Raw genomic sequence first — 20237 nt, 5'->3', positions numbered from 1 at the left:
ATTTGCTGTAGGAGCAACACAAGCATAGCTCTATTCTACTTTTTTTCTGCTTCTTACTCATGGCAGATTGCTTTTTTTCAGCAGCGACACACCAACCAAGAATTGCTGTTAAAGGTGACATGCTGTAAATCCTGCAGTACTGATGTAATAATGTAGATATTTGCTGATTTAAAGGATGCTGTCAGATATTAAATTATAATACCACCATCAGAATCATGATGATAATCTAACAAAAAAAAACAAAAAAAAAAAACAACTGAACCGTACCAAGACACTCAACAGCAGTGAATAATAATCATTTTTAGACCACACCAGTGGTCTGTGGAGACCGTCCCAGTCAGTGGGACTTGACCTAATTTAACACAGAGCTTTGAAGATAATTAACAGGTACTTCCCACTGACATCATCCATATTCCTCACTTTCCAATTTGGACGTTTTTTTCTACTGTCTCCTCCGGTCCGTCCCCCAGGTGTGTCAGGTAATCAGATGGTCCCAGAGCCAGAGCTTCTGGTCTCAACAGATGGTCAAAGGAGCAGTGAGAGGAGGGGACGGATTACTGGAAACTGAGAAAGGCGTGGAGGGGAAAGGTATGTTTCCACAGCCGAGCTGAGGATTTAAGTAAAATGTTCAAACTTGCTGAGATGTATTAACCTCCATTTTCCCTCTACTGTCCTTTGGTGTGACATATGAGGGTTAGAAATTCTGAAACCATGGTTACTTGACTTCTGCCTGGTCTTGATGGGATAAGAGAGATGATTAAGATCATTTTAAATATTGGTGTATAGCGGAAAACCTCATTCTCAGACCGATAACAACCGATAATGTCTGTTGTCACAACTTCATCATTAAAAATATTGCGGCAAAAAGGTTGCAATATGTAGCTATGCATTTACACATATTGGTGTACAGTAAAATGTCCTCTCATGCACTTACAACTGGGGCACCATGCTACGCCAGCTCTTTAAAGCCGTTCACAGAAAATATGTACAAATATGTCAAGAGAAAGAAGTACAACCACTATCACAGTGTTGATATTCATAGAGGTATATTTATGTAATAGGGCATTTCACATGTTTCAGGAAGTTTAAGATCAGTAAAACATTAGTAACATGAGTGTGGTTATGTGAAATACGCATACCACTAGGCCTTTAATTTAAAAGTAAAAGTATTATAGACATTTTAAGGCCCATTGAAGGCTCACCAAAAAGTATATATTACATTCTGATTTAGTTAAATACATAAATAACTTAAAAACCATTAATACTGTAATTTTATCTCTCCCAATATACATAAAGGAAATGTTTAATTGCATAAGGGAATGATTTGCATAGCTGGTACAGCTAGTGCTTTTATGACTCAGGCTAAAACAGATTTCTTGACAGCTCTAAAAGCAGAAACTGGGTCCCAACCAGAAGCCGAGAGACTGGAGTAATATTGCACTAAGCCTGTTGAGACCACAGGAAACGGTCACATCGCTCCAACATGGTCTGGATCAATGCTCTATTGTGGAATGGAAAAATAAAGAGAGTTTTAGAAGTTATGTTATAAGGACACGTAACAATGAATTTCTATTGCAATGTAGGACACAGACCACCAGGTGGCCCCCTCACCTCTGTCTCTTCTCTGCCACTTTCAGCAGCTCACAGACCAAAGTAGACTGTGGCCCTAGTTCCAGTTGCACACCACACTCATGCAGGGTTTCCATGGCCCGGTCAGGCCCCACAACACGGGCCAGTCTCAAGACCAAGCTCTCTGGACAGATGTGCCCGCTCCAATCTGCAGACCCGTTTAAAAAACTGCTGCTAGTGTCACCATTGTTGTGGTTGGTCCCATTAGAGGCTGCCGTTGAGCTACTGCAAATCTTCTGAGAGAGCTGAATGAGCAACCTCCACTCATCCAGATTCTGAGGCACTATACCTTTGGATATGTTGAAAGAGTGGATGACATTGCTGGGGACAAAATGATTTGGCTTTGTTATTAGAAAGAAAGTGAGGAGGGACAAGTACCATTGGGCTCCTCCAGGAGACTCATGTCATTAAGGCTACAAATAGCTGAGAAAGCTTCTGAACGACGATGCAGCTGATTGCAGAGGTACAGGTAACCAGTCCAATACCTGAAAAGAACATGACATTGACATTTTATGACAATGGACTAGACGCAACAAGGATAGCAAAGGCCTCAACTGGTCCTCACCCCTGGCCTTTGCATGTTTCTAGCATCTTCTGCTTTGAGTCCAGGTCAGCAGGCTGCCGAATGAGGAGGGAGATAAGGCGACTGTATCCCCAGCTAAAAAAGTGAGAGTGCCATCTAGGGCCACAGAAGGTGAACGCAATGAATCTCCACTGCATACAAAGAAACTGAAGAAATCATGGGCCCCACATCTTAATAATATCCTAATATCCCACTGATTGAATGAATCATTTAGAATTAGAGCATAAAATGTTACAACTTAGTCCTGATGCCCATTACTCCAGATATTACATAACACCTGATAAATATGATGTGGCCAATGAAGCAAACCTCGGATGGCCTTCTGCGGTCAATGTGTCACTCCTCTGAGGTGCATCGTGAGAAAGTGCCAGCTCTAACCAATCTTGTCTCAGAGTCTCAGGCTGGAGGAGTGAGCCGATGAAAGAAAGTCTTCAAGACATCAAACATACGTCAACATACCAGCAAACTACAATTGAGAAAATAATGTTCTGTTGCTATATCAGCATCATACTTTTGCTCTTCTGCACGTGACTGGACCAAATTGTCCAGGTATGGCAGGAAGTGGCTTGACTGTGCCATGGCCATGACATCGGAAGGCAGGACTGTGGGGTAGAACTGGGGGAAGGAACGGACAGCTAGCTCCCCATGCTTCTCATACAGTCTGGGAATAAGATGGTCATAATGTCTCTTTCATTATACTGATACTGATCGGTTGTTCAGACTGTATTATTTCTGTGTGTGAGCATTAGACTACATACAATGCAAAAAAACATATTGAACCATATAAATAATTAACCCAATATAATATAAAAAATAAAATTGAGGATGTTTGTTATTCATCTGAAGGTGGGGTTTTCATAAAACATTTAGGAAGACATTGCAAAGACAGGCCCCAAATCCACTACCTGTACAGATGGGTAAGGAGCAGAGGTGCCTTCCAGGGTTGAAGCTCTCTAAGACTCCGTAAGGACTTCAGCATGTCTCCTTTCTGAATGACTTCTACCACCTTGCTGGACTTGGTAAATTCTGTCAAAAGTTCAGAGCAAAGTTAAAACAAATATCAAACCGGCTCCTCATACAAACAGCTTCATTTTTTGTTGTCCATATTTTAATCAATAACTATGCCTCTAATTCTTACCTAACATTCCTGTAATAAAAATGTTCAGGACCTCTGGATGCTCTTGATATCTCAGTCCACACACCCTGTGCACACGTTCCGGGTCCACCAGGAAGAAGAACCGTTGCATGAAGGAACACACGCTTTCCACACACACATGGTCCACACTTCCAGCATGACTGAAACACCCCATGTCAAAGCAGAGAGAAGCTATCTGGGAAAGGTCATCTTTAAGATCAGAGGGCAAAGGTCGTGGGGACAGCATGCGTACAGTCTCATTAGGAGGCCTGATGCAAATAGTTTTTGGTTCTTCTTTTCCAGCCGCCTCTAACTGTTCCATTGGCTCTCCTACGTCCCCAAAATCCTGTTCCGTGAGGCATGATGTTGTCTCCACCTCTCTTTCAACACTCTTCTCTTCCCCCTCTTGTTCCTGGCCTGAATGATCTTGCTCCTCTGGACCCAAAACCTTCTCTAACACCATTAACCATTCCTGCAGGGCCGCTGCCAGGCTAACTGGGTCCAAAAGAATCAGAGGGTCTTGGATTTGTGCACTGTGAAAGAAAGATTCACATTAGTGTCAGGTGATTTCTCATTAGATGTTTTAATGGCATTGGTGTGCAGGGGCAGTGGTTTAATGTCAAGATAAGGACAAAAAGGAACATGCAACTCACAGTGCTCGCTCAGTAGCTGTTCTCAGGTCCTCTAGGTAACTCTCCATAGTTGGCTGTTCTACAAATGACCTAAAGAGACAGATGAAAATAGAACAAGTATAACTAGCACCAAACGTTTGTCGAAGTATTGTTATTTCCAAATAATAAAGCATAAATGAATTCTTAATGAGGGTCATACTCACTCATTGTTTGCTTCCTCTGGACATTGTGGCATTACAGAGACAACCTCACCCTGCCATCCTTCCCTCTGGTCCATGCGCTGCCAGATGTCAGTGTTCATCTGGAGTGTGTTGATCTTCTCTGTGGTTTTCTTCACAAAACTGGAAACGCTGAGGTGGAAACACAATTATAATTTAGCAAATCAAAGCCACAATATTATACAAAAATCACAATAACTAATTCAATACAATTAATTATAACACAGCACACAAAAAGTGAAGCTGGTTTAAATGACAATGTTTTACATACCAAAAAGCTCTGACACGCACATTACAACTTCAGGGAAGAAAATGATTTGAAAATTCACATGCGCTTTTCTTCAATAGTGAAAGAGGAAGCTAACATATCTGTTTTTTTTTTTTTTTTAAATCAGAATCACTTCCCTATTCTCAATAAAACGGCAAACCAATGAATTACCAGCAGAACTCATCTGTTTGCGAATGACATGATCTGTGATGGTCACGGACAACAGCAAGTTCTTTTTTTGGTCTTTTTGATGTTTGCTCATGCAGGTGGAATACTGATATGGTCAGCGTCAGTTTGTAGAGTTGGGCATGTTTTGCATGTTCGTCACCTGTCTCTGACAGCCTGTAGGGCAATACGGGGAGGTTTGGGGCGGAATGAGAGGGGGAGGTGGAACTGCAGGCCAGGCTCAGATCGGTCAGCCTCCGTGCGCTCAGTCTGCTGTGCACCTGACCCGGAATCAGTTGAAGGAATTGGGGTGAAGGGGAGATGAAGCAGGAAAAGAAATTGCATTGGATATGAATAGAAATGAAAGCGGGGGGAGGAACAGGAAATAAGTATGACCTAAGATGATATGGTGACCATGCAAAGATGCATAGTATAAGCTGAAGCACAACAAAGAATTATTGGACATATTTTCACAGCAAACAAGCTGAGGCACAAATGGACAAATGAGATAATGAACACTAGTAGTTATTTCATATTTTTTATTTCAGCTGCCTCGTTGCATTTATATACATGAATACATTACTGCATGCTTTCAATCAGTTATTTCATTAGTTTTAAATGACATATTTGCCTGAGAGCATCTCCTCCTTACCCTGCTCTCCCTGATCCTCCTCCTGAACAAAACTAAACTCCTTAAGGCGTTCCTCCTCCAGCATTGACTGGCTGACCAGAGAGCTGCTATCCTCATCTGACTGGCTGCCCCGGCGGCTGATAACACGGTAGATGCCACAATCCAGTACATTAAAACTCTCCTGAAAAAAAAACAAATAAATGTGCATCATTATTTCTATTAAAGGTCTGAGTCTGGATATACTAAATGAAAGACGTATTACTGTTTCAACATATTTAAACAGTATTCTCTAAATGCATGAATTTTAATTTTCAATTATTTCAAACTGTAATAAATTCCCACTCAGACAACATAAAAATGGCGATAAGATTGAGTTTTAGGGCCAATTCTAAAGCACAGAAGCATCTTTTTAATGGAGACACACAGGTGCCATTCTCAAACATGGGAGCGCACACACACACACACACACACACACACACATATATATATATATATATACACACACACACACACACACACACACACATATATATATTTTAAAGTTGCACTACTGAACTACTGCCTCTGTCATAGTTGTCAAGGGATAGTCTTTATTAATCACAATTAATTAACTGCAAAACTAGTAATTCATCATAATTTCAATAAAAAAAATATTTTCTCCAAAGGTTATAGTGCGCAATTAAAAATAAAAATCAAACTGTAATATTCAAAGCACCTAAACAAGTACAGACATGTTTCCGGCTAGAATCCCAGTTCCTTTTCTGCTACTTTTAATACAGTACAGTAAAATAATCATACATTAAAACCAGTCAAGCTTCATTTAAATAAAAAAAATTATTTTGTTTGGGTAAGTATAATTTATGTTGCATTCTAAACAGAAGTAGTTAGACAACATATTAGATAAAAGGTACAGCCAAGCTGCAACTAAGCATATTTACCTGATTAGAAAAAAAGAAGGCTGACATCACAAAGATTTAACTATATCAAGTATTACCACTCACATGAGAGGAGATGCTGCTTCTGCGACTGCTGGAGGCAGAGTCAAGGGGCTCCAGCTTGGCCATCATTTCCTCCAACTGATTTATCAGTGGTTGGTGAGTAGAGGAACTGAGCTGTAATTTCAGGTGCTCAAGGCGGTCAATGGGGAGGCATTTCCTGGCCTGGAATTTAAATAATACATACAAAATACCTTTTTGCCAAATGTTTTGTTGGTACCCCTATCCTGACATTTCAGAAAACACAAGAAAAGTTCAGATTACAGAAAGGCTAGGACAACATTTCTTGCTTGTTATTGGACAGTACCCATGTCACTCACAACAATTATTCCTGTTGTCATTTTCGGTTTGTCCTATGAATTTACTTGTACAAATGTTAGCTGAGATCATCAGGATTTAATTAGGACACGTATTGTCCATTTTGTGTTTCTGTCGCTGCTACGATTCTGTGACAAGTGCAGGAAAGCATTGACATTCCAAAAATATGTCAGAGGAGACGCGAAAAGGGCACAAATGTAAAATAACTACAGCTTAAACATAGTGTTTTGAGAGAGAACAGTAATGTTAGCTGTAAGCTAACTAGCCCAGAGTTGTCTTTTAGTTATATACCTTTTATAAGGATTAAAACACAAATGTTATTGTGACGTGAATGTTTTCATCTATGGTTGGTACTTTATGGGGAGAGGGATTTTGTGCCTGCTAGGCGGTGTGTGGGGTGCTTGCTTTTTTTTTTTTTTTTTTTAAAAGCGACACACTGCAGCACAGCACATGGTGACACAATGAAATGTGTCCTCTGCTTTTAACAATCACCCTTAGTGAGCAGTGGGCAGCCATGAAAGTCACCCGGGGAGCAGCGTGTGGGGACGGTGCTTTGCGCAGTGGCATCTCAGTGTCACCTTGGAGGATCTGGATTCAAACCGGCAACCTTCTGATTATGGGGACACTTCCTTAACCGCTAGGCCACCACTGCCCCATGTTCTGTTCTGTTCTAGGCTCCTCCCCTGGTTTCCCAGTGATGATGATTGACATTGCCTGGTATATATTGTGGTATATAACACCATGCTGTTAGTACCAGCTCCTCTAAGTTCTGTGAGTTTTTCCCAACACATCCCTCAGATGAATATTTGGGATGAGATTTGGGCAAGGTAACACCACAAAACCATTCTTGAACCCTTCTTGCAGTGTGACAATGGACATCATCATTTCCTGTGGGCAATGGTATCAGGGAATACAGATTCTATTTCCTAGTAGAACATTATTCTCAGCTTGCCTTCTTCCATAGTATATCCTGAGCTATCTGAGGTACAGTAGTTCTTCTATTGGATCAGACAGCAGGGGCAAGTCTGCAATTTCCATGTATATCAATGAGCCTTATGAGGTTGACTTGTATCTAATTGTACTGAATCAAATAACTATGCTTATATGTTATAATATATTATATATTAAATTTATTACATTTATAACTAATTATATGTTATTAGTTATAAATTATACTTTGCTGTTTTGAATGAATGTGAATGAATGAATGAATGAAGCTGACCCTGCAGGAGGAAATTGCATGCTGAAACATGCAGCAGACTGTAGCTGCCAAGGTCCAGGACTCGCGTCTCAGCAGCCTTTCCACACAGCGCTCAGCTGACATCAGTGACAAGTGAGACAAGCGGCCATCACCATGGAGACAGAAAAGCTCGCTACGGAACACTGCAATCTCAGTGAGGTCTGGGAAGGAGAGAGGTGAATGACACATTTTATATGACTCTCCTCAAAAAACTCAATGTTTTTAATTTAAGAAATTAGCTTTATGAACAGATTCTAAAATGTTGCTAGTGAAACACTCCCAGTAAGGGCAGAGGTCCTTACCTTTGATCTCAGTCCATAATAGAACCTGACCACTCTGAGGTGTGAACATATAGATGGCAGAATCAGTCCAGGTCAGGAGGTTCTGATCACTGTTTAAACAAGCAATTAAAAACAATGGATAAAAATGAAGGAAATATTTTGTTGGATATAAAAAAAAAAAAAAGTCCAGTTATAATACAGGATTTACCCAAAATGAAGCAGCCTGGGAAAGGCAAGAGACTGTGGGGTTTTCTGCTTTGGGTTATAACATGGTTCCCTCCTACAAATTAAAAAAGTAAAGGTGGTTACAATTTCAGGAAAAGTCCAGGAAATTTAACTCAAAATCCTCAAATCTGACACCAAAACAGTAAATACATGCATACAGGAAGCAATGAAATTGCTAAATACATATTATGACAGTGTGTAGACTTTTTACATGCATTTGGGATGTGGTGGGAGCTGCTAATTTTAAACCCTGCAAGCAAGAATAAATGCTCACACAGCAAGGCCACCATTGCACATACTTGTAGGTAATGAGAGGCGTAGATGGACAGGCCAGTAGCTGTTTAAATTGGTGAGTGCTGAGAACTTCTCCACTGAAACTGGCCTCCCACACACGGGAACCTGGACGTGCACAGTACAAAAGAGGAGTACCAGACAATCCACGTGGCTGTGGAAGAAAACATGCACCATACTCCCCATCACGTTCCTTATTGCCTACACGCCAGAACTTCTCTCTACAATGAAAAACAGAAAGAGATAATGCACAAAAATTTATTTATGCCGTAGTGAAATTGATTAAAGCTTTTTTTAATATTAAGTAAATATAAGTAACTCTAAAATTGTTGAGAAAAACATAAAAAAAATTATAATTACTAAAAAAACGAAACTGAATTTCTGAAAAATAAATTGCTTGCAGCTTAGATAATTATTATTATTTTTTTTAAACAGCATTTATCAGTGATACAGTGATTTTGCCTTCACTGGTGTGTATTGGTGCCTAGGACTTTTGCACAGTCCTGTAACTTAAAAAAACAAACAAAAAAACAAAACACAACATCACAACTAGGACGTCAGATTGTGACCCACACACACCTCTCTGTGTCACAGAGGTAGCAGCGGCTTAGTGATGACACCAGCAGTCGTCCCTCCTGGTATCCCAGCTGCACCACCCGGGAGTCCACTGTGGTGATGGTCTGAACAGGGAATATAACAAATGCAGAGCCCTGGAAAAAACAAACACACAAATGTCTAAAGGTATCCTTCAGAAACAATGATTATTCCATTTCTTATTTCATGCTGAATCCCATTGCAGTTCCACTTACTTTGCCGTGTTTTGTGGAGCCAGCGCGGACAAAGGACACCTTCCCTCCAGTATCGCCTGCAAACACCCGTAACCCTGACGTGTCCCAGCATAGAGACGTGACTGCCTGACCTCTGTGTTCCCATGACACACTCGTCCGCTCGGGCCGACCCCGTCGCTCTAGCTGCAGCTCCCACACTACCACCAAACCCTGACTGAGACACGCACAAACAACAACGATTTACCTCCACAGCCTCCATAACACTGTAGATGAAGAGAGAATAAGTAAAAGAAAATAACTACCTTGTTGCTACAGCAACAAAATCTTCATCATGAGGACAGCAGGCAACCTGTGTGATGGATCCTTCCTATAATGAGCATTACAAGTTTATGAATAAAAAGAATTACTGAATTTCCGGGAAATAAGAAATCAATACATGTGCATGCATAATAAAACTGATAGATTAAGGATAAAGCTAAGCAATAACTGTGGCACATTCAGTGTGAGCCCTGCAGCATCAGCTGATAGTAAACAGAAACCTACAAAGCACCTTATGCGTGAGGATGAGTCTCTGCTTCCAGCCCTCTTTCTGAATGAGATGCAGACCCCCTGCTGAGGTCCCCAGGGCAAGCCACTTCCTGGACACTGCAAGACATGTGCACTAACACACACAAAACATAAAAACCTTTCACACATGTACTACTGCTTACTGAGAGAGCTAGAGTGAAGCTCTTGCAGTGTGTTATGTCCGGTCAGCACCTGCTGTAATGTTCCACGTTTGTCTTGTGTTTGTGTCATTGCACCAAGGACAAAGAGTACTCTAAATCTGGCTGAAATGTCAGTAAACTCCTTGAACTTGAACACAGGAGTACAGGAGAAGAGAGGACTGAGCATTGCCATATTGGGCAATTGCTCAATTGGACAAAAATTGCTAGATGAGAAAAGTTATAGAGAAACCCAATTGTTATTTAAAAATATTATGTAGTCATGGCAGTCACATGCCTATCAGATAGTTTTGGCATTTTAATGATAGTTTTGGTGCATTTTGTGTGGGATGGAGAACATGTGGTAACACTATGTCCCATTTTGCAGAAGCGATTGTATTGACAGGAGCTGGGATGCGCATGGCAGTGTATTTCTTGGTGCCGGTGCTTGGAGTGAATCAGGAAGGGCATGCGGCATAAAACTTTCGCCAAATCAATTATGCAGACAACCAGACCAGCTGATCCACTGTGGCGACCCCTAACCGGAGCCGATGAGGGAAGGAGGAGGACTGTATCGACAGGAGTGGGTATAAACCATTTAGAATGCTGAAGTAATGTGAATATTAAAGATCATCTCTTGGGTGAAAGAAATAATGACTCTTGGATAAAATTGTTAAGACACAAATAACTCCCCTCTCATCACACTTTGAAAACAGGGCTCGTTTTCCTTAACCGTCTATGGGAATTAAACGAAGGAAATGCAATAAGTAAAAGATTTGAGTTTGACTAAATAAAGAGATACCTTGAGTCTGCCAGAGTCCAGCCGCAAGGCAGAGAGGAGGGGGTCCAGGCAGTCGAATTCGGCCAGGACATGAGTGCTGGTCTCAGGAAGGACAGGAAGCATCCTGCACTGCTGACAGGCAGAAAAAAGGGACGGCCGAGCGTGAGGCAAGTAATAAAATGACTGTCTAAAAAAACCTGCTGCTTTTCATTTAAAGCCTGGTCCCGCCACCGCTGCACTGATGTCATATGACTCCAAGCATCTCCAATTGCAAAAGCATGACCAGGACAGATTTCTCCCCCACGGCAGAATACGTCAATGGATGCACATTAAATACCGCGGAGGCAATACTTTATCTACACTTTTAAATTATAATATTGCACCAAGCTGCAATGTGAGCGTGAGGGGAAAAATTCACAATTAACTCCCACATTTAGCACCAATTCGCAAATCTTACGGCAAACGTACACATTCCGATTCTGACGAGAAGCTCGAAAAAGTGCTCGAGCTTCCAATGCCAGTAGACCTTTCGAGATGGGATATCGGTCAAACTCCACAGACGAGACTCACACTGGTAGAAAACAAAAGGAAAATGACAACAACAAAAAAAGAACAGAATGAAACGAAAGAATCTGGGCAGCGCTCTTGACGGTGTGGCTGGTGTTGGAGCCGTGACCGCGCATCACGAGACTCCCCAGGGCAGCCAAAGTAGCATTAGCCCCAGAGCTAACGCCACGAAGGGTGCAAAACAAGCGAAAAGTGCGGAGAGTGCGGCAAAAAAAAAAAAAAAAAAAAAAAAAACTTTGCAACGAAAACGGTGTTTGTTGTTTGGCCAAATAACTCGCTCCGTGTTGGAGAGACAGAGCTCCGTCCCGTTTTCTTGGTTCTCTGAAGTAAACGCTGGCCACCTCTACGTCAGTAGGCAGCTCATCCAGCCCGGTATTACTGTGAAATAGTTTACGGGCGTCGAAAACGACAGTGAATTACGCGCGCACACGTACCTGCCGCCAAAATTCCCGAACTTGGAAAGTGTGTCACCAACAGAGCGCTCGTTCCATGGTGGGACGGCCAGCTTTCAGCGGAGCCGCGCACTGTCAATCTCTGACAGGAGCGATAGCGAAACCCGCTGCGGGACGACGGGCCGGCGCTACTTCCAGAGAACGATGCCTCTCCCGATGAACGAGCAGGTTCTTTCCCGCGAATGAATCAACTAATGAACAGAACATTTTTATTAACAGTTAACACGATTTTTAAAAGCCTATTATGGATTTTTAAGGCCGATACCTAGACTGTGTATAGACATTTGTCTGTCTTAACTAGAACGGTCACATTTTGGGTGCATGTAAGTCAGATTTGTTTATTTAAAATATTTCGTGTAACATGTATATGAATATAATATTACTAACGGTATTATTTTTGATGAAGAGCCCCGTGTACCGTATTATTTGGAACTTAAACATGAATCGAGCCAAAAGATCCGAATCGAAGATCCGTCTATCGACCCACTCCCCCCTTTTCCGCTGGCGCTGTGGCACTAACCTGCGGTGCTCATGGACATGCCCTTAAATCCATTCTTTCCTCTTCTTCAAGCAATCACTGAGTGCTTTCCCTCTTTAAAAAAAAGAAATGATAATTTAACAAACTAGTAGCATGAGAACAAAAGGAAGCACAATTCAAACAGGAGCCTCGGATTCAAGGATAAATGCGGTGCATTAGGTCTCAAGTATTGATTGTAACTTGAGATGCAGATAAGAATAGGCTTATTCTCTGCAGAGACCTCCCAAACCTACCCCTCACTCTCATGAAAAGGACGCTCTGGCTACACATGGCTTTTATAGATATACATATGTGTACACCCATGAGCCAATATATTAAAGGCAGCAACTTAAAAAATAAAACAAAACATTTATTTATTTGAAACAAAGAAAGTATCATTAAAAAGCTCTGACAGAATTGATCTGACATATAAGGAAACATGGTACACAGTGCACTTTGAGATAAATAGGAAGTAATCTGAACACTTTCCATTTCTCTCTTCTCCAAAGCCTCAGAATGTATTATGCTGTTATACTGTGTTTACAGTAAATACAACAGAACAAAGTCTAAGTACACATAATTTATTTCTGTAGCAATATATATTAAACAATGCTGTTTTTTTGCCTCTCTGCCTGCACAATGCTCCAGTGAGCATTAAGTGTGAGGCTTTCACACAAATTTGATCTCATTTGACAAACATAAATCTCAAACATACCAGCTTTTTCTTAGTGGTCTGATAATTTTTTATTGATAACAAATAACTGTCTATTGTGCAGCTAAAATGTGCAGATATTAGTCAGTGCAGCTGGGTGTGTGCATCATGCACACACAAAATAGTGTACACATACAATGCACTAAAAGGGTTCACTTTACAGTATTGCTTTATTCAAATCTTTTTCATTCTGACTTCTGGATGTCCAAAACCCAGAATACCAGATTGCAGTAGGGTGCATTGCTCTGCATTTAAGTCTTTATAGATCCCTCCATTTTGTGCACAGCTAAAAATGCTCCGTATTCCACTTTTCAAAGCACTGAATCTCCTGACTTCCTGAGAATCTTTCTTTCTGTACAAGAAAATCCAGATTGGTCATAACTGTAACGAAACACTGTCCAACGGCACCCAGAACAGGGTGGCAAATGACTGAAAGGAAAACAAGAACTGAAACACAAATAAGAGAAGTAAATACATGTCTTGTGGTTAACAGTATCTCCCTGCTGGACCAATAGGGATGCAGCAATGTCCTGTTCACATTTGTGACAGATGCCACAATGTCTGAAAGTGGCGGTGAGCTCTGGGCGCCATGTTTCAGCAGCAGACCTTAAAAGAGTGTTTCATGATCCCACTCATTTATGTTTCTCCCAAAACATCATTCAACTCAAGTCACTTCACGTCTTTTTCATCATACGGCGAGTCTGCCAAGCATGAAACTTATTATAAGCGGCTTGCAGCATCTCTTCAAGGTGCCCAGTTAGCTGTGTGGAAGGAGAGAAAAATGATCCATTGTCATATTAACAGTTTGGGAGCTTGTGACCAATGTGCTGATCGCTCTTAAGTAACAGATCCTTACATTAGAGCTCAAGTACTGTCGTTGGATCTTTTCCTGAAATGGGCGGAGTTTGGTCACCTGAAATCGTTCCAGGTTTGACTTCATCTTGACCACCTGTGCAGATGAGTATAAACAGTATTAGATGTTAGGGAATGGCAGTATTTCCATACAACACAAAAACCTGGAAGCAATGCCCAGAACCTTTTAAAAATAGTTTGTACTACAAGATGGGGCTCGGGGCAAGGAGACAAGCGAAAATGCAACATTAATTAAAAAAGAAAAAAGCTGCGGGGAGTGTTAGTTGCAGTACTGCATTTATTCAAGGTAAAAATAACTAGCAAGTATTCAGTAGCAGAAAAAATGTAGTATATTGCGAGGCTTCCTGTATAAGGATATATTATAAATTAAATTAAATTGTCATTTTTAAATGTACAGCGCTTTTGTAGTTTTAAAAATTGGGATTTGATATACATTCCTCAGCTCAGTTCAGTTAAAATCTTCTTCAGTGACCCAGTGACTGATGAAATACTGCCCCCTACTTCATGTACTTTAAATTCTCCATGAGCTTTTCAACTCTAAAGTCATCACTAAAGTCTGACCTTCTCTTCAAGGAACGGTGTGTTGACTGGGAAACAAGACCAGAAGTGTCTCAACAGCTCTCCAGCAGCACTGTATAAGTGTTTCAGCTCTCCTTGGACATCATTGGGCACAAGTTCTAAAATATGTAGAGACAATGTATTGAAACCCTTGTGCACAAAAGGCTTTGTGCACAGTACAGGATTGGGCTACTGATCCTTGGTATGGTACTTACGGTTAATAGTTTGTTGAACCCCAGTCAGCATAAGAATTCCTCCTGGAGAAAGGGCAGCAATGGCAGAACTAGCTGCACTGCTGGACATCACCTGCAAAAAAAATGCTACTTCAGTGGATGTAGCTAAAATTAGGTTTATTCAAGTCCTTGGCCCAAAGCAAAAGTACAATCCAGAGGCTTCAGTAAATTGCGATGGGATTGTACTAGCTAATTAACTAGTACAGAGATGAGGCAGTCCCAAAAACGTTTGTTTCCTATAAATGAATATCTAAACATTTACAGCTGACAAATATTCTCTGTGTATCCATGCTGCTTTGTTGTGTTTGTAGGTTTCTACCTGAGTAAGGCAGGGCTTGTAGCTGGCCATCTCATGCTGGATGAAGTTGATGGAGTTGATTATGTCTTGTGTAGTTGAGTAATGTTGAGACTGCAAGGGTATCGGACCGTGGGAGTACCTGAGATAATCGAATGCACACAGACACACACTTAGTAAAAATCATAACATTCATAACAATGTTTAACATATTAAGCTCTGGCAGGCTGGCTATGTCCCGCAGGCCACCAGTTGAGCATCACTGCCCTACATTCAGAAAAGGCAGTATTTTTAATACCTTTAAACTCTGGATTTAAGGATTACTCTTAATTTTTAATTATATTTAAAGCTTAAATTGGAAAAATCTAATTTAAGACCTTTTAAGGATCAGTGGATACCATGTGCACAATCAGGAAACCACAGATAAAAACAGACATTTCCTGGTTGCCACAGAACAGAAGGAAGCAAACCCCCCCCCCCCCAAAAAAAAAAACAAAAAAAACCACACATATTGTATCAAACATGGAATTTCAACAATTACTGAAATCCAAAAACATAAGTAACCTGTCTGACTTCTTCAAATTCAGAGCAACCATTCTTGGTCTACAGTCCTTCTGAAGGTCATCATATTCAATGGCTTCTTGCAGCTTCACCTAAAATAAAAAAAGTCAGACAGATTTAGCAAAATATAATTTTTTGCAGATCAAACACTTTTGATCGAACTGCATATTGTTCAATATTACAAAAACAGCAACTAGCTTTCTATCATTTCAGCCAGACAGCATGGCTGACAATGTTGACCCATCTAATCCCCTAGTGCTTCTCTACCTTTTTAATGGGAGGCTGAAAAAAGTCAGAGTCTCTGGAATTCCCATCAGTGCTGCTCGTCTCACTGGCCTGGTCGTTTACAGAATCACTGCAACCACAAAGGCAAAAAGGCACAACTCATTCATTATACAGCATAAAAATACAGAATACCAATTCTATTCGATACCAAGAGAAAGCAAGTGTTTGTCAATGTGATACCGCACACAAAACGCATTCTCTGCATTTAACCAATCACCCATCATGTGTGGGGGCAGCACCTTGCTTAGTAAAAGTGTTACAAACAGGTAAAATAAAGCAGAATAAACAGTCAAAGAGGTAATATATCAATCTCAATCTGAACAGATGCAGAAAGTAACCCATACAGTCTTGACACCTACACTTTGCGTAGCCCTGCAGCCAGCACCATGGAGCTGTGATGATTGAAGCGCTTGATGATGGCAGAATTGCTGTTTTCTTTCAGCGATTGTTTGCTGCTGGATGTGGACTGTGCTGTAGAAGAGCCATATCCCTGTAGAACATGGCCAGTAAAAACGTCAGTAAAACCTATTCTAAATCTGCTCTAAACCTCATCAGATCAAGCTTATGTAAGATTCTGCTAACATACAGTATTCAAAGCATACAAAACCGTAAAGAAAAAAAAGTTACATTTATCTGTTTCCGGAGGATGAAGGATTATTGCTTGATCTCATATTAATGAAATGCATTTTCATCACCAGCCCACTCTCACCTCATCTAGAGTCTTATCTTCCAATGACAGCAGATCCACCATTGGGTTTTTTACACCTTGAACCACCATACACTTTAAACCTGCATGGAGTGCAAATGTTGTAATATTCAGTTATAGTGAAGACATTAAAATAATCATACTGTGTCTTTTAATTGTTTATATGAGGTATGTAGACATGTGGTATCCATTGAATATGGTTGATGGTTCAGAAATGGGTAGTAATATGATCATCTCACCCTTTTCATCCTGTTTGGCACATTCTGAGAAAATGTCTTGCGTGCCCGTACTGATGCGGTCTCTGTGAAAATAGTGGGACTGAAAGAAGCGGGTCCAGAACTCCTTTTCAGTGAGGTTTTCAGGCACATTCTCATTATACTTCTGTTTCACTAAAAGAGAGAATGATTGCAAACAGGTAAAGCGGGAGTCTAAAAATTTAAATCCTCAAAAAGCCATGTGAGGATTACCTGCAGGGTATGTCCTGAAGATAGATTCAATGATATCAGCAGTCAGGTTGTATCGCAGCCCATTACAGCCGTCTGTCTGTGGTCTAATGTCAGCCTAGAACCCACAGGTACATCAGACACAAAGCACTGTGCATACTCAGTCTTCTATTAATTTATGGGTTGAGAGACCAATATCACTACAGGATGATATTTGAAGGTCATCTGAGTTTGAAACGAGCTGATAACACATTTCAGAATGACTGTACTGAAATAAGGAGCAACAGACTAAAAGCAGACAGTTGTGGAATAGATGCCCTGGAGGTTCTCAACAAGCATTGCATGTATATAGTGTTAGTGAGCAGAGTTATTTATGATATAAGCAGCTTTTAACCATTCAGACAAGCTGAATTTCACCAAACCACTCATCATACAGCATATTCAAAATATATTACTGAACAAAACCAGCATAACCATTTAAAAAAAAAAAAAAAGACCAGATGTGCATCCTGTTGCATGTATGTAAATCTTTAAAGGCACAATAATTATTATAATTTTTATAATCATAGCGACAACTTTGCGCAAGCTCACCAGAAAGGCTGCAGAGATGCCCACTTCCTGTCTGTTGTTGGAAACAGCGTGGTCAACTGAGCTCATGTTCAGTCGGTTGGCCCAGAACTCCTCAGCACTGATCACCTGACTCACCACCAAGTCCTTATAGAGCTGAAAAAGCACTGGGTCCTCCTGAAGCATTCTGGTAAATGATGGCCACATGAGAAAGTGTTGTGAATTTTTTATGATTTCGAACATGTAAACTATCACACCTTACAAACGTAGTATAGCCAGTTAATAAGTACTAGATGACACTCAAGCAAAGCAAAATAAATGCTTCACCTGAGTGCTTGAAATGTAAAAATGATCAACAAATAATCAATAACACACCGGTTCTTTTCCTCCAGCTCCTTGTTCGCCTTCTTTTTGAACTTGGGCAGTAATTGCTGAAGAAGCTCTTTAGTAGCATCACGGTCCTTCAGAGAGCTGCTCTCATTGGCAAAGTGGAAGGTGGTACTCTCTCCGGTGTGCAGGACCAGCTGAAGCTGGATCTTGGCTTTGCCATCCGGGCTGATCTTTTGACCTTTGAGACACAACAAATAGATTCAATGCTTTCATACAAAAAACGTTCAATCAAAACGCAACTAACCTCTCTTGTACAGAATCGTGACTCTTAGCAAAAAACAGTTTAACAAACCTTATAGCAGCACTTACACCGAATGTCCGCGTACAGGTGACTGACGGTGAAGCGGTCCTTGCCTTCTGGACCCCAGGCTATGCGCTCGGCCATCAAATACAACGTGCCATCCTGCTTCCTTTGTCGAACCCTCTTCACCACCAGCAACACCTCCTCTGACAGCGCTGCCATGGCTGTTCCAGGAGACATGTGCATCAGTCAGCGACACCATGCTGCAGTGCGACCCACAACACAGGAAGTGCCAGAACACGAAGCGGTACCAGAACCGGAACCAGTTTACTGCGCCCTGTTCCAGCATTCTAAACATCTGAGCCGACACGGGACAGAAATAATGTGCAAGTAAGTGTTTTAACTTCAGGATTTGTAACTAATATCGCAGCTGCATAAGCAAAAGACCATGTATAGCCTTTCTGTTTAACAAAAAGTCGCGAATAACATTTTTAAAAGTTGTGGAACACAAAATGTGATGACGTCGTGACACGTAAAAGCCGTACAGTAAGTGGTATTCTGAGTCTGATGGCTCGTGTGACAACTGTGGGAACTCCAGCTCAGTGTAAGAATGTGCATTCCAGGCTCGTGTAGAGACCTTAACGCAGCTAGCTAGCTTACTAGCTGTGATTCAGAAGAGCCAGCGTATAACCAGGAGGAGAGGGAAAACAAGGGAGCACACGGTACCTGAGGCCAACACGCCGTGTCGCGGTCACGTTAGTACCGAGCAACAGCCGCGCCACGGTGGCTGCGCTACCGACGCGCCACTCAACTTATTGCCACTCTTGGCGATGAAGAGCAACGGCGAACGAGTCCGTCCCGGCCGCCCGCTTGGTGTTACAGTTAAACTCGTCCGGCGGGGAACAACGAAGGGTCGGAATGTTCCTTTCAGTGGAGGAGCTTGTCGTGTTCCAGTGCGTCGCGTACTTCATATTAAAATGCGGCCGAATAAAGTTGGATTTTTCACTACCGCTCATACCTAAAACCTCCCCGAACGTCTTACGTCTTGCAGTGTTAGAAGTGAACAGAGTGAACAAAGCACACGACTGTGCGTACGAACATGCAGGACGGAATTTCCAGAAATTAATCGGCTTTATCGTGTTGACTTTAATACCAAAATGCCCCACGGCTCTATTATGGTTTATTTAAAAAAAGAAAACAAAAAGATAATACCCACAGACCTTCTTGTCTCATTCAATAATTTTCAGTCTGTCACAACTTACTGTGTTTTGTTAATTCCTCTGAATGGAGTGACAATTTCCACTGATTATCTGTATGATATGATAAGCATGCGCTCATCCTGGAAAAATTCTCCATGTAGTCTATAAATGCAATGTTTTTACTTTACATGCAGGTCCATTCATCTTGCAATAACTTTGAAATATGTTGATGCATTCTGTTGATATCAATATGAAATGGAGCATTTGAGTTTTGACACATTCACACTAAATAGCAGAATCCATTATTTATTGCTATTTTTGTGAAAAACTGTCGACAAACGGATGTGAATTTCTATATGGTTTCAGCAAATAATCTGACAAAAAATAAATAAAACCAAGATTGCATTTTAGCACTGAGGTGGATTTGTAACTGTGCTGCTGGAGGTGATTTGCTTCACTGTAAAAGACCATTCTTGCATTCTCTCTAGTGGTATGTCAGGTGACTGAGATCAGTGTTAACATTCACAGCTGTAGTTATTACATTTAAATTCCATTAAATATTACATTTTACATATTATTCTTTTCTGCAACAATCAAGTTTAAGATCAGAGTTGCATGAAAGATTTGGATGCTACCCCTAAACATTGCAGTATGGGGAATTAAACATGGCCATCAAAAAAGTCTAAGAGGCCAAATCTACTCGGGGCTTCCATCAACCAGTGCCAAATGCCCACCCAGCCAGTGCCCACCAAGG

At 41.1% G+C, this 20237-nt stretch overlaps 2 protein-coding genes across 4 annotated transcripts; both read right to left on the bottom strand.

Moving 5' to 3' along the window:
* Window positions 1-1029: 1029 nt before the first annotated feature.
* hps5 (HPS5 biogenesis of lysosomal organelles complex 2 subunit 2) lies at window positions 1030-12517 on the bottom strand. 3 transcript variants are annotated; one of them, XM_028958245.1, is made up of 24 exons: window positions 12424-12517; window positions 11886-12094; window positions 10906-11016; window positions 9950-10060; window positions 9702-9766; window positions 9421-9613; window positions 9191-9321; window positions 8620-8832; window positions 8304-8375; window positions 8117-8205; window positions 7797-7975; window positions 6263-6421; window positions 5283-5442; window positions 4794-4911; window positions 4183-4329; window positions 4001-4069; window positions 3351-3880; window positions 3118-3238; window positions 2724-2873; window positions 2522-2641; window positions 2195-2308; window positions 2008-2114; window positions 1612-1918; window positions 1441-1501 (listed from the first exon to the last, which is right to left on the bottom strand). In XM_028958245.1, exons 3-24 carry the CDS (start codon window positions 11005-11007, stop codon window positions 1441-1443), a joined length of 3318 nt encoding a protein of 1105 aa, XP_028814078.1. In that variant the 5' UTR covers window positions 11008-11016; window positions 11886-12094; window positions 12424-12517. The 3 variants fall into 3 exon arrangements, with proteins under 3 accessions (XP_028814079.1, XP_028814078.1, XP_028814077.1); XM_028958244.1 differs by having other exon boundaries at window positions 10906-11013; XM_028958246.1 differs by lacking the exons at window positions 11886-12094; window positions 12424-12517 and having other exon boundaries at window positions 1030-1501; window positions 10906-11007.
* A 252-nt stretch (window positions 12518-12769) lies between these two features.
* Window positions 12770-19159, bottom strand: gtf2h1 (general transcription factor IIH, polypeptide 1). Its single transcript, XM_028958638.1, has 15 exons — window positions 19011-19159; window positions 18353-18508; window positions 18029-18221; window positions 17678-17840; window positions 17111-17204; window positions 16883-17032; window positions 16647-16726; window positions 16297-16427; window positions 15920-16007; window positions 15656-15744; window positions 15116-15233; window positions 14779-14869; window positions 14567-14682; window positions 13989-14081; window positions 12770-13893 (listed from the first exon to the last, which is right to left on the bottom strand). The coding sequence occupies exons 2-15, from the start codon at window positions 18504-18506 to the stop codon at window positions 13807-13809; spliced, it is 1647 nt and encodes a 548-aa protein (XP_028814471.1). The 5' UTR covers window positions 18507-18508; window positions 19011-19159; the 3' UTR covers window positions 12770-13806.
* Between the last annotated feature and the right edge of the window lie 1078 nt (window positions 19160-20237).

The sequence above is a fragment of the Denticeps clupeoides genome, chromosome 17, assembly GCF_900700375.1.
Source record: "Denticeps clupeoides chromosome 17, fDenClu1.1, whole genome shotgun sequence".
Classification (NCBI taxonomy): domain Eukaryota; kingdom Metazoa; phylum Chordata; class Actinopteri; order Clupeiformes; family Denticipitidae; genus Denticeps; species Denticeps clupeoides.
This window is presented reverse-complemented; position numbering and strand designations above follow the sequence as displayed.